The sequence below is a fragment of the Salvia hispanica genome, chromosome 4 (genome assembly GCF_029641045.1).
Source record: "Salvia hispanica isolate PSC_SH4W2 chromosome 4, Shi_PSC_v1, whole genome shotgun sequence".
NCBI classification, from domain to species: Eukaryota; Viridiplantae; Streptophyta; class Magnoliopsida; order Lamiales; family Lamiaceae; genus Salvia; species Salvia hispanica.
This window is the reverse complement of record NC_142695.1, coordinates 6,408,001-6,425,029: the sequence shown is the minus strand read 5'-3', so window position 1 is coordinate 6,425,029 and position 17,029 is coordinate 6,408,001. Positions and strand designations below refer to the sequence as shown.

The following is a 17,029-nucleotide window of genomic DNA, read 5'->3' as shown; positions in this document are numbered from 1 at the left end:
TGTGATTTGCGATGGCTATGTGCTTATTGATGTTTATTGACTTGACATTTGAACTTGTGGTTAATTGATTAATTTAGATATTCTATGGTTATGTTGTGTGCCGTTGGTTTTTGAGTATATGCTAGTTTATAGGGAATATGATATCAAATTCTGATCCGAACTGATAAATAAACATATTACGAATATATACGTAATACTGAGATAAATAGCGGATAAACAAAATTAGTAATGTAAGACTTGAGGAATATAATAATGCGCTTATTACTTGTAGAGGATTAGGATTAAAGTCTTAGAAGTATAACAATTTTGTTGGTTCAGAGAAGTGTCAATTGAAATTCCTTTATACCAGGTTTGCACTGCGACTGCATCCTCATAGAGTTACTGATCATGGTTTGCGGCGTATGTGTCCAATTTCGTTAGATATGACATGTGTAAAATTTGAATACTTGCAATAGTAATAGCTTCTGTTGTGTTTGTAATGAATTTTAGAACTCTCACGAATAGTTTAATACTCCCTCCGTCCCATGTTATTTGCACTTTTACTTTTCGGCACGTCACAAACTTCTTAAATTATTTATAGTTTAAGTTAGAATTAATGCATTTAATTAATATGGTAGTTTAAGTTAAGAGGTCCTTTATTAAGTGACGTCTCATTACACTTAAAATTTTAACTTAATTACATAAAAAAATCAATCTCAAATTTACGGCCTAAAATGAAAAGTGCGAGTAGCATGGGACGGAGGGAGTAGTAAGTTTTGATTTTAAAATTCAGCATAATTTGTGGTACCTTATTTGTAGCATCTCCTATTTGGTTACGTATGAGGGATATTACAGATCTTGTGATCAAACGTTAGATTAATGCAACGTGTCATCCAATAATGCAATTAGCGCAGATAATAATTTAGATTTTTAATCTAATTTTAGATTTCCAGTCTAATAATTTACCTCGGCTAATAATATAGATTTTTAATATATAGTAATGTAACGTAGCACAACCATGCAATCTAAGGATCAAAGAGTTATGATTTGTGCTGTGTTTTATACTAAGAAACTGTAAGGACCCTAACACATTCTATAAGAGTAAATTTTGTTCTTGATAAATCGGATATTATAAATAAATTGATTTTTTCCTATAAAATCAGTTTATCCTTGTTCATAAGGTGGTCACATAGATTTATCCTTCTTATAAGATCCAAAATTATTTCAAAAAAAATGACTGATGCTAAAATAGGATTTTAAGAGATATTGAGGTAGATGTAACATAAAATAAGAAAAAATAGAAAAAAATAATAAAAGAATTTTTATTGGAGAATGGGTCCTACTTATTTTATTTTTTCCACTTAATAACCATTCACCAATCCTTCACTTAAGTATTTATGAATCACTCATTTTATTTTTTTTCCCCTATTTTTTAGTAGTTGATCATTTATTTATTTTGATTCAATTAAAATATGAAATTAATTAAAATCCAAAAACTACATTTTGTCGTAGGCAAATCCAGTAAACACATGTGTTGAGGGAAACCCTTCTTTTTGTTCATTTTCGAGTTGCCTAATAAGATTGCTAGGGCGATTACAATTCAGCCTCGTTCATATGGCTCGTGTTGGTGAGTAAGATGGAGTACTATGCAATTAGAAAAATAATTAGGCATTATTCACTTGTTCCACCTCCTCCAGTGGCAGGGGCGCACAGGTCAAACCGCCGACTCGTCCTTTGCCTTCGTGACGTAGTTGGGCATTATTGCCGAGGCGCGCACACACAAGTTCAAAACATCGTTTCTCGGGCCCTCCATTCGCGTTATTGCATTGGAAAGCATGTGAATGCTTAGATGTTCCTTACAGTGTAGGTTATTAGTGTGTGAACACAATTGAAATATAGGAATATTGCTTCTTCATGCGAAACCGGGAAAAAGTGGCCATCTCAATTTCCATCAACTTTCTACAAACGAAAATTTACCTGACTAATTAGACTATAGTGATTTAGAGGTAAATCTTTGTTTATTGTATTTATTAATTTATTTATAACATTGTGATAGTGATATGCGCATCATAGTTTGGCCTATTAATTTTGGAATTAGATAGTAAATTTGGGCTATATTTTGTAATTTACTATCTTTGTTTCATTACAAATGAGAGATTTTTTTTTTACATGTGTTTTGGAAAAATCATAAAAAATCATACTAATAAGTAGTTTAAAACTAAGTGAAGATAAGCGTGTGAACGCAATTGAAAAATTGGAATACTTTGCGAAACTGGGAAATAGTGGCCATCTCATTTCCGTCTACTTTCCACCTACGAAAATGTTCCTGTGCTACTACTTTTTTTTTTTATCAATTGATTACATGACTAATTATAGCGATTTAGAGGTAAGTCATTGTTTATGTATATATTGGTTTATTTAATAACATTGTGATAGTGATATGTGTGCATCATAGTTTGGCCTATTAATTTTTGGAATTAAATAGTAAATTTGGACTATAATTTGTAATTTACTCCCTTTGTTTTATTACTAGTGACAATTTTTTTCCACAAGTGTTTTAAATAAATCATACTGATAAATAGTTTAAGTGAGGGTAAGCGTGTGAACGCAATCAAAAAATTGGAATATTGCTTCTTCATGCGAAACCGGAAAAAAGTGGCCATCTCAATTTCCATCTACTTTCCAAAAACGAAAATGCTACTGTGGAGTACTACTTTTTTTTTTTATCGATTACATGACCAATTATAGTGATTTAGAGGTAGTAAGTGTTTGTTCATGTACTCCCCTCGTCCCATTTAAGATGACACGTTTTCTTTTTTAGTTTGTCCCAATTAAAATAACACATTTTATTTTTTGAAAACTTTCTTTCTCCAATTAATACACTCAACCACTTTTTCTCACTCCTATTAAAATATTCTTTTTTCTTTATCTCTCTACTTACATCCACATTTTCTCTCTCTAATTTAACACTTTAACCAATAACTCCTAAAATCTCGTGCCGGCTAAGCAATATGTTATCTTAGCCGGGATGGAGGGAGTATTTATTAATTTTAATTGATTGCCTATTATTCTTCTTATGAAAAGACTATTGAACCCTTCTTCATAAAGTTGACTTTATAGGAAACGAAAAAATATGTTAGACAACTAATGAGTAGTGTCATAATCCTAGTTAATGGCCCAACTCCGCTGCTTGGAATGGGCAGACCAGAAATGGTATCCAAAGCCCAATCGAATGATGTGGGAAGTCCTGATGACGTGACAGACTGTGACAAGTCCTCGATGATATGGCAGGAAGTGTTTTTAGCTAATTCTAGTGCTAGTCTATTGGCTAGGGTGTGCTATTGTGGATGCTCTAAATGGCCTTCTGATTTTCTATAATGTCGCCTACTTTAATAAATACCCTCTCAATATTTTTAGACAAAATAAATTATTTACATGTTTAATAGGAGTAGTTTCTTATTAAGATCCAAAATAGTTTCACAAAAATTCACTAATATGCTAAAATATGATTTTGATGTGGGTCTTTTGGAAATAATTTGGCTAGAAAGCCCATCTATATAGATACTTTCTTCTTCGTATTTGAGTGATGAGACATGATTTTAAGAGATATACTCTCTATCTTACAAGAGAATATGCACTTTAGATTGACTATGAGTTTTAATTCATAATTGATTTTATTGATAAAATAAAAGAGGTATAGAAAGAAAAAAAACAATTAAGTTTAGTTGGACATTTTTTGCCTCATATCTCGGGCCATCCATTCATGTTATTGCATTGGAAAGCGTGTGAATGCTGAGCTGTCCCTACGCAATTAAAAAAATGGAACATTGCTTTTTCTTGCGAAGTACTCCCTCCGTCAGCCATTAGGAGTCTCATTTTTTGGCGGCACGAGTTTTAAGAAATGTTAAGAAAAATGGGTGGGAAAAAGTTAGTGGAATAGGGGTCCCACTTGTATATATTAGTTTTAAATGAAATGTGAGTGGAATGAGTTAATGGAAGGTGAGACTTTATTACCATTTATGGTAAAAGTGAACCGAGACTCCTATTCGTAGACGGACTAAAATGAAAAAACGGGACTTCTATTCGCGGACCGAAGGAGTAGGTAGGAGTGGACGAGTGGTCTTCTTTTTAATTAGTTAGATGCATCACAATTTCCATCTACTTTCCACAGACAAAAATGCTACTCCATTTTTTATCAAATGATTGAATGACCAATTACAGTGATTTAGACATAAGTCTTTGTTTATGTATTTATTTATTAAATTTAATAACATTGTGAGAGTGATCTGTGCATTATAGTTTGGCTTATTAATTTTGGAATTAGATAGTAAGGAATTTGGGCTATAATTCGTGATTTACTACAATTTATGTGAGTTTTAGATTGATGATTTTTGATTTTTTTGTTCATTGCAGTTATCTCGAGTGCCTCATAAAATTGTGATACCGTTATATACATATAAAAAAACTTTAAAATTATTATTGTTATATTAATAATAATAATGAATTTCTGCACCGACGCTACTGTTTATCTATCTTCGCTTCCATGTTTTTGAGAAATCCGTTTTAGATACACAAAATAGAGACAATATGGAAATCTTTAGTTAATGTGGGTGTGGAAGACACAGAATTGACTCTATTTCTACCATTCCCAATTGCTGTTGATTTTGATAAAACTATTCACAGTCGTTTTTTATAGTATTAAAAAACCTACTAATATTCTAATAAGAAGTCGTTGGAAATTTCGGTTTTGCATATTATATATATGAAGCCAGCAGAATTTTTCAGTCCATCATCTACTTCCAATTATAGGGAAATTCTGCTTCATCAAGGTTTCATCTTCTTCTCCATCACTCATTTTTATCATTTCAGTAATTTTATAGTAAACAAATTTAGCATCAGCCCTTTTTGTCAACCTTTGGATTTTTTTATATCTCGAATATAAAGAAGAAGATTAATAGTGGCAACATTTTATTTCATCACTAAAGTTAGTTGCTTTTTTTCCCCAAAAGTTTGGCCTATGAAAATGTATATCTCTGTTTGTCTATACGGTTTCAAAATCACATTTATCTCACAACTATTCATCCTGCCCCATGTGACGAATTTAATTCATACTCCCTTCGTCCCGCTTAAGACGACACATTTTTTTTTTTAGTTTGTCCCAACTAAGATGACATATTTCCTTTTATTTTAAACTTTCTCTCTCTATTTTAATACTTACATCTACCTTTTTTTCTCTCCAATTAAACACTTTAACCAATAACTCCTAAAATCTCGTGCCGGCCAAGAAATGTGTCATTTTAGTCGGGACGGAGGGAGCATTATATTTATATCTCACTCAGTGACGAATTTAAGGGGTATATAAATGTGGAGTATTTGTTTTCATAAGACATTGTACATAATTGGTAGTATAATGGTTAAGTTATTAGTCCTTTAGGGTCTATGGTTCAATTGGGAACATTTTTTTTATTTTCTTTATTGTACTTTATGAAATTTAAACTTTTTAGTAATTTACACATATTATAAGTCCTCGATGAGAACATAGTTTTACTTTTCTTTATCCATTCTCTCTCTCTCTTTCTTTATTTATTTTATCAATTAATAATATTACTTTTTATCACCAAAATAAACTATTAAAATACTTCATAAAATCTAAACTTTTACTAGTTTACATATATTCCATGTTTTATTTATTTTAAAAAGCCTAATTATTTATCTTAGTAAAAATAATTGTGTAATAATTGAAATGATTTTGGATTTTATAAATTAAGGTGTTTCACTCACTTATTGTACAAACCTCACAGATGAATCCTTAATTTAGGGAGTGATATAAATTACCTGTTTACAAATATAAAATTCTTTATTTCTTGTAATTTAATAAGGAGTAATAATGGATATATATGTATGTGCAACCTATATAGTTTATATATAGTTTTTAGATGAATAATATATATAAAATCAATTACTTATAAAAAAAATGATCAAATCATTACAATTCAAGTTTATATATAGTTTTTAGATGAATAATATATATGTATGTGCAACCTAATGCATGTTTATACTTTATAAGAGATTATTATTATTATTATATAAATATTACACCTCCTATTTGAGTATAAATATATCATTTATTTATAATTAAAAGATATATTAATTATATATAACTATAAATATTTAATTTCGCTCCTTCAAAAAATTTTGGATCCACCACTAATCACGCTATTATTTTATCCAATGAAATGAACGTTGTCTTAGTTTATAGTTTACGGTCCTGAGATGTTGTTTGAGCAAATTAAAGTCATGTTTTTTTAACAAACAATATTTTAGTGTATATGTAAATAATCGTTCATTCAATTTGTTATTTTTATGTTTTTAGATATTGTTACCAATATCATCTCCTTTATCAGGATCATTCATTTTTTCTATTTTGGGTAAGATTGAACATAGTATCTTCTTTCATGGAAAACAAACAAGAAGAAGAGAAGATGAAAAGTGTGTCGAATCTGGTCCAAGATCTGAAGGGGGAAGTTGAGATTAAAGATTCCATAACTGAAGAGGAGCTTTCTGCAACGCACCAGAAACCAAAGCCGAATGTTTTAACGGTTAGAAATTTTTATTATATTGATACAAGTATAGTTCAATTTTAGTCCTAAACACATTATCAAAATATGAATTTGGTCCAAAACATTCATTTTCTGAAAAACAGGTCCCATAACAGATAGTTTAATTATACATTATATAAAAATCAAAGTCAGTTACTAATATCCCTAAGCAAGTGGTTTGTACTTTGTAGGGGAAAAAAAACATTAAAACTAAAGCAATAGATTTCTATGGGTGGACTTATTCTCGATATGAGTTACTTTATTTTAAAGCGTATATTTATCATAAATGTATGTGTCATGGGGTTGGGTGTGACAGACAGTCTTCTTCCTTCAATCTCTTGAATGTGGGAAGCTCCTTGACCTACAATTCACCTTCTAGGTCTTCAATTCAGCTCCAAATCGGATGTGTGGAAGTTGGGGATCGAAATGTGTGAAGTCCATTTTATACTTGGAGTGAAAAATAGGCAAAGTAAGGGCGTTCTGTCTAGGTCCCGTAATGCTGCAAAACGCCCGGGCGGGCGTTTCTGTGGATGGAAAACGCCCGACCGGGCGAATTCTCTGTATCTTGAAGTGCAATTCCAGCTAGAACGCCTAGCCGGGTATTTCTTCGCCTAGAAAATGCCCGGCGGGCAAATTCTCGGTATTGGTCCGTTCAACTCCGTTTAAGCTCGTTTTAGACCTATTTTTGCATCAAGACTTCGACACTCTCGTTAGCTCTAAAAATAGCAAATAAGTGGATGAAACTAGACATGCCCACGGTTCATGAACCGGCGGTTTCGGTTCGGAACTGTCGGTTCCGGTTTGGAAAATATGGAACCGGAACCGAACCGTGAGGCTATTTCACGGTTTCGGTTTCGGTTCGAAAACCAGCGGTTTCGGTTTCGGTTCCGAACCATCAGTTTTTGGACGGTTCGTAGCGGTTTAGGTTCGGTTTCACGGTTTCGCGGTTTTTTTCCTTTATTTTTTTTTTTGCCATGTAGTTTGAAATTATAAAATAAATTGAAACAAGAAAGTAGATAGTTTAAATTGGAGTAAGGTGAAAATGATATCAAATTTACAATTTCAATATACAAATTACAATGTGATATATAAATAAAATCAACATTTAAATAATAAATAAATAAAATTAAAAAAATAGTGTTTTGTGCAATCATTTTTGAAGAGTGCAACCATCACTCACCACCAACCAATGAACCAATCAATTTTGAAGAATGCATATTCATATTTGAAGACTACATAATCATACTTTAAAAATGGTGAGGTTGCATTAACTAAATTAATTGAATTTAATTAATCTTGATTAACTAAAACTAAATCATGTATGATCAACAATGCCAATGAACCAATCAAATTTGAAGAATGCATATTAATATTTAGAATACTACATAATCATATTTAAAAAACGGTGAGATTGCATTAACTATAGCGGAAAAATAAACGAATCCCTCCGTTCCATAGGAGTAATAAATAAATATTATAATTTAAGCTAAACAAATGATCATATAAAAAGAGTACAATTGGAAATGTAAGATCAATCAAGAAAATTACTCATATTAATATTAATTTCATTTTGGAATAACTTAATGGCATTGATTATCATTTAACAATATTTCCTTGAATTTCTAATATAAATTGAATCAAATATCAATATCCCGTTTAGATAATCATTAAATAGGGTTCATAATATGTATATTATATATGATATCTTAAGCCAGCCATTTACTCTCGAGAAATCATTAAATAGGATTTTGTATATCAATTTTACAAAAAATAATCATTAAATAGGGTTTATAATATGTATTGTATCAAACGCCAACCAACCATTTACTCTCGAGAATGATAAAAATTTAAAAAGTCTATGTTAATTAGTCTCATATTAAACGATCATCGGAATTTGATGGGACAACTTGTGAGTTGTGACTATTGAATTTGATGAGTGGAATTTGGATGGACGAGATTTTGATGGCTTTTTAAATCCGGACTATATGTACAAACACCATTCATCAAGATTTTTCAAAGGTATATATCATGTTGGAACCGTGAAACCGCCGGTTCGGAACCGTCCGGAACCGGCGGTTCGGTCGCGGTTTCGGTTCGAAAAATTTAGAAACTGAACCGAACCACGGTTCTAAAGTTCACGGTTTCGGTTCGGAACCGTAACCGGCGATTACGGTTTCGGTTTTAACCGCCGGTTCGATAAACCTTGGGCAGCTCTAGATGAAACCTAAACTTTATACCTCAAATTACTCAATAACTTGTGTTAATCATCCACCTAAACAATCTAAACTATGAGTTTGCCAGAATCCTAAATTAAAGTTATAAAGTATTTCCAACCTCGTGTGTCACGTGGCACGTAACATGCAATATTGTAAACACTACCATGCAGGAGCGGAGCTAGGATGTGGCCAGAGGGCCTTTGGGCCCCTCGCCTGGTCGAAGTTTTCCTATATACTCCCTCCGTCCACCATTAGGAGTCCCATTCCTTGGCGGCACGGATTTTAAGAAATGTTAAGAAAAGTGGATGGAAAAAGGTTAGTGGAATACGGGTCTCACTTGTATATATTAGTTTTAAATAAAATGTGAGTGAAATGAGTTATGTGAAAGGTGGAACCCTATTACCATTTATGGTAAAAGTGAACCGGGACTCCTATTCGCGGGCGAACTAAAATGGAAAAACGGGACTCCTATTCACGGACAGAGGGAGTACTTCATTTTCCCCCCAAAAAAGAAACTCTATCATTTCTTGTCCGTCCCCTAAAAATATAAACATTCTATTTAAGGAAATTTCTTTTTCTCTAATGAGGCGGGATCCATTTCTACTAGCACACTTTTCTTTCTATCTCTCTCTTATTTGATCAATTTTGCATTAAAACCTGTGCCGTTTCAAAATTTTTTATTTTTAGGGAATAAATGGAGTACAATATATATACGCAAAATCTGATTATGGTATGTGTATCGATCTTGGAACCCATTGATAACATGTTCAGGTCCTGTTTATGCATTCTGGTTTTTTATTTTTCTATATCTCCTTGGATTCTCTAGTAATTTTATGTACTTCCCTGTCCTATTCAAAATGTTCATATTCTTAAATGACTCGAATTTTAGGTGGAGTAGTTGAGTGTGTAAAGTAGAGTGAAATTTTTTTTCATTCGTCCCAATTAAGTTGAGTTAAAACTTTTATATACAGAAATTAGAAAATTGTGTTGAAAAATAGGAGAGATGAATAAAATAGGAGCGATAAAGAGAGAGTAAGGTACATGAGGAATAGAGTAAGAGTTGTTAAATGTTTTGTTTTTTGTTAAAAAAAATGATTCTACTTAGTTGGGACTTGAGACAATCCAAAAAAGAACGACTCAATTAAATTAGAACGGAGGGAATAGTTGAATATTTTAATGAGGAAAGAAGAGAGAGAGAGTTATTTCCAAATATAGAAAATGAACATCTTAAATGAAATAAACTAAAAAAATATGGACATTTTGAATGGGACGGAGGGAGTACGTCTTACAGGAATAGCTAGTAACCTTGTATGGATAATTTTCATATTTTAAGAATAGAAATTACTACTGTTTTTTTAATACGTATCATATATATGTAAATATGTCACGGGGAGTGATCAATTACTAACTAATTAGCAATCCCAAATTAAGACCAAATCTTAGCCATTAGATTAGGAGATCTAGTGGTTGAAATAATTTCACATGAATTATATTTTTAATTAAGAAAATTATTAAATAAAATTAAAGGGTATTAATGTAAATTCCCTCTCATTAAAATCATATTAAAACTTTAAATTTACGTAACTCTCTCGATTTAAATATTTTTTTCCAAAAAATATATCAAATTAAAGATAATTTTATAAGGATTCCAACGATATCTCAATTGCATATGTTTCGACGACGTTCGGATGATGAAATTTAATACTCCCTCCGTCCCGCTTAAGATGACACGTTTTCCTTTTTAGTTTGTCTCAACTAAGATGACACATTTCCTTTTTTGGTAACTTTCTCTCTCCAATTAATACACTCAACCACTTTTTCTCACTCCTATTAAAATATCCATCTTTCTTTATCTCTCTACTTTAATACTTACACCCACCTTCTCTCTCTCCAATTAAACACTTTAACCAATAACTCCTAAAACCTCGTGCCGACTAAGCAATGTGTCATCTTAGCCGGGACGGAGGGAGTATTTTTTATTTTAGTTTTCTCAAATGTTGATAACCAGATTTTTATCAACAAATACATCAAAAAATTTCAATATAATGCATAAAATCTCAATAAAACCATGTAAAAATCTCAATAAATATGTGCATATATTTTCTTGTACTAGTGTTGATATTCTTATGTCAATATTGTTGATATTTGTAATACACTATGTTGATATAAAAAAAACCCTCACGAAAATTATCATATGATAACATAATGACGATATTACCCTTTTGTTGATATTTTGTCTACTATTTATTGAAATTCGTAAGGTTCAATCTCATCCACTCATTTTAAAATCTAAGGGTGTAGATTTGGTCTTAATTTTGGATTATGATGCTATAAGCAATGGAAGATGACCCAATATGTCATAGTATAACATTATTTAAAATCAATTTTGATTATATGCTCTTCGTAAATAAATACTACATCATTTCTCAAAGAATATGCACTTTGAGTTCGACACGAGTTTAATGTAAAATTGGTAAAGTAAATAATAGGTAAAGGGAAAATGTAATTAAAGTATAATTGCAAATTGCATATTCTTGTGAGATGGGCTAAAAAAGAAAGAGTGCATGCATAATCTTGTGGGATGGAGGACAGTATAATATTTGCAAAATTAATTTTAATATTATACTCTTTATTTTCAAAAAAATTATCCTTTGATTATTTTGCCGTCAAAACATGGACATTGTATACATAATTCATAACTTTGACTTAAAATTATACTCCCTCCGTCCCAGATAATTCGTCCCAGTTTTCCATTTTGGTCCATTCCACATAATTTATCCCACTTCACTTTTACCATTTTTGGTAGTGAACCCCATATTCCACTAACTCATTCCTACTCACATTTTATTATAAAACTAATATATAAAGGTAGGACCCACATTCCACTAACTTTTTCAACCCACTTTTCATTACAATTCTTAAAACCCGTGCCCGGTTAAAGTGACCCGAATTATCCGGGACGGAGGGAGTAGTAATGAATTTTGGAATAGGTTTGGCTAAGTTAAACCGAAATTTGATTGCGCACCCCTAATTTGAAAAAAAAAATAACTATAGTACTCCATTATATTTGGAATTTTATAGAAAAACAGTCTACTTCTATTGGGGCGAATGGAATACTATTTTATTTTGCATAAATTGTGAAAAAGATAATCAAGGACGTCTAGAGAATAGAGATTATGAATAGAAGTGGGCTTACTGTTGATTTATGCATTGAGTTGAATTCAATCACTTGTTCCTCCTCTTACTTAAGTTTGTTGATACTTTGAAATAGATGGTACCAAAGAAACCATATCCAGAGAAACCAAAAGAAGTGATGCCACCAAAAGTGATGCCACCATGTACGGATTTGGATATGGCGCGGATCAAGGAAAAATTCTACTCTAATCGAATCTACAAAGAGGAGGAGCTTGTGGCTGCAGAGATGTACAAGGATCTTGACTTGTATCTAGCAGCTATAAATGGCGATCTCGATCACTTCAAAATAATTCTCGATAGAATTTCGAGTTATTCTGTAGATGATATTTTGTCTAGGCTGAGCCCTATTAAAAACACATTTCTTCATGTAGCAGCCAAACATAGAAACCAAGACATTGTGAAATTCATAGCTAGTATGAAACCATCTCGTGTCTTGGCCAAAAATGTCCATGGAGAGACTGCGTTGCATCTCGCAGCAAAAGGTGGAGACGAAGCAATGGTAGAAGCCCTTGTGGGAATTCTCTCTCATAATGAGACAGAGAAGCGTAATCTGCTGATGGCAGAGAATGAGACGGGAAACACAGCCTTGCATGTGGCGTTACTTAGTGGTTGGGAATCAATTGCAACATATTTGATCGAGCAACATTCTGAGCTATCATATCACCTAAACATGCATGGGGAATCTGCCCTTTATTTGGCAGCTAAAGCTGGTTTTGTAGAATGCATCTCTTCAATTCTTGAACGGTGCACGGATAAGAAATGCCGAAAACTGCTTTTCAAGAATAAATCTCCCATTCAACCACCGATACCGATTAAACCCAATGAAGCACCTGAAGCACCAAGGAGGGAGAATAAATCTCCCATTCATGCAGCAATTGAGAGGAAGGAATTAGGTATTCATTAATGATTCAATTCCCACTTGATTGGAAGCTGGAAAATGGTTAGATTAGTTTCTTATACTTATCATTTTTTTTGGTGCATCAGTTGTTTTGAAAGCCATATTCAACGCGAAGCCTGAATTAATCCATATGAGAGACAATGAAGGAAGAAATCCGCTACATTTTGCGGCATCTTTGGGTGACTTTGAAGCAACAAATTACCTGCTACAAAAATGTAAGAGCAATGCAACTAGAAGAGACAAAAGAGGTGAACTGCCTATTCATTTGGCAGCACTTGAAGGCCATGTTGACGTCATTCGAGCTATGCTCATATATTGCCCCGAAGCAGAGGAGCTGCTCGACAACTCTGGTCAAAATATTCTACACATTGCTGCTGTGAGTGGAAGATATAATGTGTTCCACTATGTTCTCAACAATCCAAAACTCAACTCCCTCATAAACATGAAGGACAAATCCGGAGACACGCCCCTGCATATTGCCACCGGGAACGATCATCCTAAGATAGTCAGTACCTTAACCTGGGACCAGCGGGTCGACATTAAGGCGGTTAACAACAATGGAATGACAGTCCTTGATGTTGCTTATGAAAATAGGATACATAATCCTTCATTTGAAAAGGTATGTATGTACAGTTAGTTAACTATATTTTCACTCTTGTCACATGTGCACAATATTTGCAAAGAACACAATCCTAATAGTATATTACTAATATCTTTGTGTGGGTTTCAGCGTTTAACTTGGGCTGCTCTTAAAGCAGCATCTGTTCCTCAAAAGTCAGATTCAAGGAGAATGTTGAATGTCGACTTGAAGGTCTATAAAGAAAGAGTAAACACTCTCTTGGTTGTGGCAACTCTGGTCGCCACAGTAACTTTTGCAGCGGGCTTCACCATGCCTGGTGGCTACATTAGCTCTGACACAGGCACTGATTTGGGCATGGCAAGCATGTGGAGAGACACGGTATTCCACGTTTTTGTTTTATGCGACACTATAGCCATGTATACTTCAATCCTTGTTGTCACAGCTCTTATCTGGGCTCAGTTGGGTGATAGTGTCTTAGTCATGAATGCCCTCGAACTCACAGCACCTTTGCTTGGGGTAGCTCTGGTCATGATGTCCGTGGCTTTCACAGCGGGAGTTACCATAGTTCTTACCAAACTCAGGTGGCTCCAAATCACTCTGCTTGCCATGAGTACATCTTTCATCGCCCTATTGCTTCTGCTACTGCTTCCCTTGTGTGCACCAATCACTTCAAGGAGTCGGATTCTACGTTATCTTTCTTACTACCCATTTTGCTTGCTCGTATTTGTTAGTAGCACAAAGCGAAATAACTGAAGTCTTAAGCAACACATATTCCACATTGCATGTGGCACTGTATCGTATCTAGTTATTTATGTTGGTATGCACTTTTAATTATTTTGGAGATTGTGGCACTATATCGTATTTGGTTATTTGTATTGGTATGTACTTTTAATTATTCCAGAGATTGTGGCACTATATCGCATCTGGTTATTTGTGTTGGTATGTACTTTTAATTATTCCAGAGATTGTGGCACTATATCGTATCTAGTTTTTATTTTGGTATGTATTTTTAATTATTCCAGAGATTGTAGCACTATATCGCATCTGGTTATTTGTGTTGGTATGTACTTTAGTCTACTAATAAAGAGGTAAAGCACTTCTTATACTAGAATACATACTTTCTTACTACTACTCTCTCTGTCCTATAAGAATATGCACTTTGAGTTAGACACATGTTTTTAATGCACAATTGACAAAATAAGAAAGAGGTAGAAAGAAAAAAGTAGTTGAAGTATTGTTAATAGAAAATGAGTCCGATGTCATTAGATATGATCAGAGAATTTCTAAAATTTGAAAGTGCATATTTTTGAGGAACAAACTTAAGAGGAAAAAGTGTATATATTCTTACAGGACGGAATGAGTATTATTTATGTGTCATATTTATATGTTGGATTAGAATATTTTGCATTGCATGTGTGTTGTTTGCTTATGAAAATGGTGTTGGAAAAACTTTATGTTCTTAAAAGCTGTCTTGGGGAGAGTTGAATCTTAGCTGCATCCGACAAAATTTGAAGGAAGAAATTTGGTCACGTACCAATAGATTCCAACGTTAAAGTTTAAAAATGTAATTTTCATTGTTAAATTAATGTAATTTAGATTTATTTGTTTATATTATGAAATTGGATAATAATTAAATAAAGATGAAATAGAATAATTAACTTAGTGTCGTGATTTGAGGTTTGAAATGGGATATGAATTGTTGGATTTGTGCTTGGCGCGAAATTCTAGTAAATATTGTTGCATCGTTGGAAATAGGCTTTTTAAAAATAATTGGGCTAGAAAATATTTACAACTAATTAGATGATTGGCCCTTGCTCGGCCTTAAATGGGCAGGGCCGATCGGGCCTATAATTAATTACAATTATTAAGAAATGATTTGTCCCGAACTTTTACTTATAAAAAAGTTCAAATAGCTAAACATAATTGTATAAAGAATATTTGGGAGGAGATGATAAATAAAAAGAATATATCATATTTATACTTTCTTAAAAAATGAAATATACCTTTCCAAAAACGGAACAACTCCAAAGATAAAAGATATAATGAAAAGGTAAATGGTTATTTCCAAAAATTTAGTTGGTAGACTTTATTCTATAAGAATGCAACGGTACTATTTTAAATACTACTCGTATTATGCACTAAAAAGAACTACTACTAGAATATAGCAACGATACTATTTTAACTAGAATCGGTATTTAGGATTATATGACAACAACAAGATGAGTTAACGGATAATTTATTTTCTGATCAAATGTTTCCTTTTCCAAATATTTTAGATTATATGAATAATGATTCGAATGATGAATTTGATGCCATTATAACGGCCGCACAAGAGGAAGAGGTGAGTCGTCGGCGGACGAGGGGCCATCGCGCTCCATTCCGGGACATCGAGTGATTAATAGTGGTAGGCAAGAAAGTCATGAAAGACTCTATCGCGATTACTTCTGTGAGCATCCCGTGTATCCTGCAAACTTATTCCGTAGGAGATTCTGCATGAGTCGTCCTCTTTTTAGCCAAATTGTTGATGATGTGGTAGCTCACAATGCGTATTTTCGCTAAAGATGTGATGCTACCGGTCTTCTGATACGATCCCGCAACCTTCAGTGGCCAAAGCAACCGGTGATGCCGAAGAGCCGCTGGCGTTTGAGGACGTGTTAGACGTGGGGAACGAAACGTCCATCGCAAAGTCGAAACCGAAAAGGAACGTGCGTCCGCCCGAGAAGTTGGGCGACTTCGTTCCCAAATAAGTCCATAGTTTATTTCATTATTTTATTTTTTGCTATTTTCTTTATTACTTATTTTTGGATATTAGTATTTTATTTTGCTTATTTTGATTAAGTGTCGAGCGTAATTATAAGCTCCGTTTCGGGTTTTCTTTGTTGATTCTTTCCCGAGATGAATAGGATTAGGTCGAATCAACCCTAGGGTCCTTAGTTTATAAATAGGGCTTTTGTTCATTAACACAATTATGAATAAAATTATTATTTGCTCAACATACTATTGATATATCAACAAACCCTAGTTATCGTGTTGCCCGACGGAAGAACCACGCACAACTCGAAACTAAGCACATCTGTCGACCCTGCGTAGGGCGCCGGAGAAATCTCGATCGTCGAGCAACCGCCGCCGATCACCGTTGAGGAGGAGGTCCTCAACAACTGGTGCTTTCATCAGCTTACTCATGAAACGATTCAACAACAACAACGACAAGGCGGTTTGGGGGATGCCAAGGTCGGATTCTTTCCCTGCAAACCGGTTCGCGGGTCGCCAGCCGACCGGAGGCCACCGAGAAGAGAGCAGTTATTACCGTTCGCCGCTGGGTGACGGTGAGTTCGAGGGACGTTCGACAGATGACAACCGATCTGTTGATCACGGTGGTAATAAGTTGGACCGTCTGCTAGAGAAGTTCGACAAATTCGATTTATGGAAGGAGGAAACAGATCGTCGCTTTGAGACTCTGGATTCGGACCTCTCTCGCGATGCGGGTCGACAGCCGAGATACGGCAACGGGGACGATGAGGAGTATGGCGATTATCGTTGCACTAAATTAGGAGACAGGGGT

The 17,029-nt window shown here is 33.7% G+C and overlaps 1 protein-coding gene across 2 annotated transcripts; it reads left to right on the top strand.

The window, feature by feature from the left end:
- The first annotated feature begins 4,760 nt into the window (after positions 1–4,760).
- On the top strand, positions 4,761–14,382 carry LOC125192974 (protein ACCELERATED CELL DEATH 6-like). Of its 2 annotated transcripts, none has more exons than XM_089070017.1 (5): positions 4,761–4,808; positions 6,413–6,578; positions 12,066–12,882; positions 12,974–13,506; positions 13,618–14,382. In XM_089070017.1, exons 2-5 carry the CDS (start codon positions 6,435–6,437, stop codon positions 14,218–14,220), a joined length of 2,097 nt encoding a protein of 698 aa, XP_088926143.1. In that variant the 5' UTR covers positions 4,761–4,808; positions 6,413–6,434; the 3' UTR covers positions 14,221–14,382. The 2 variants fall into 2 exon arrangements, with proteins under 2 accessions (XP_088926143.1, XP_088926142.1); XM_089070016.1 differs by having other exon boundaries at positions 4,793–4,808; positions 6,384–6,578.
- Positions 14,383–17,029: the final 2,647 nt, after the last annotated feature.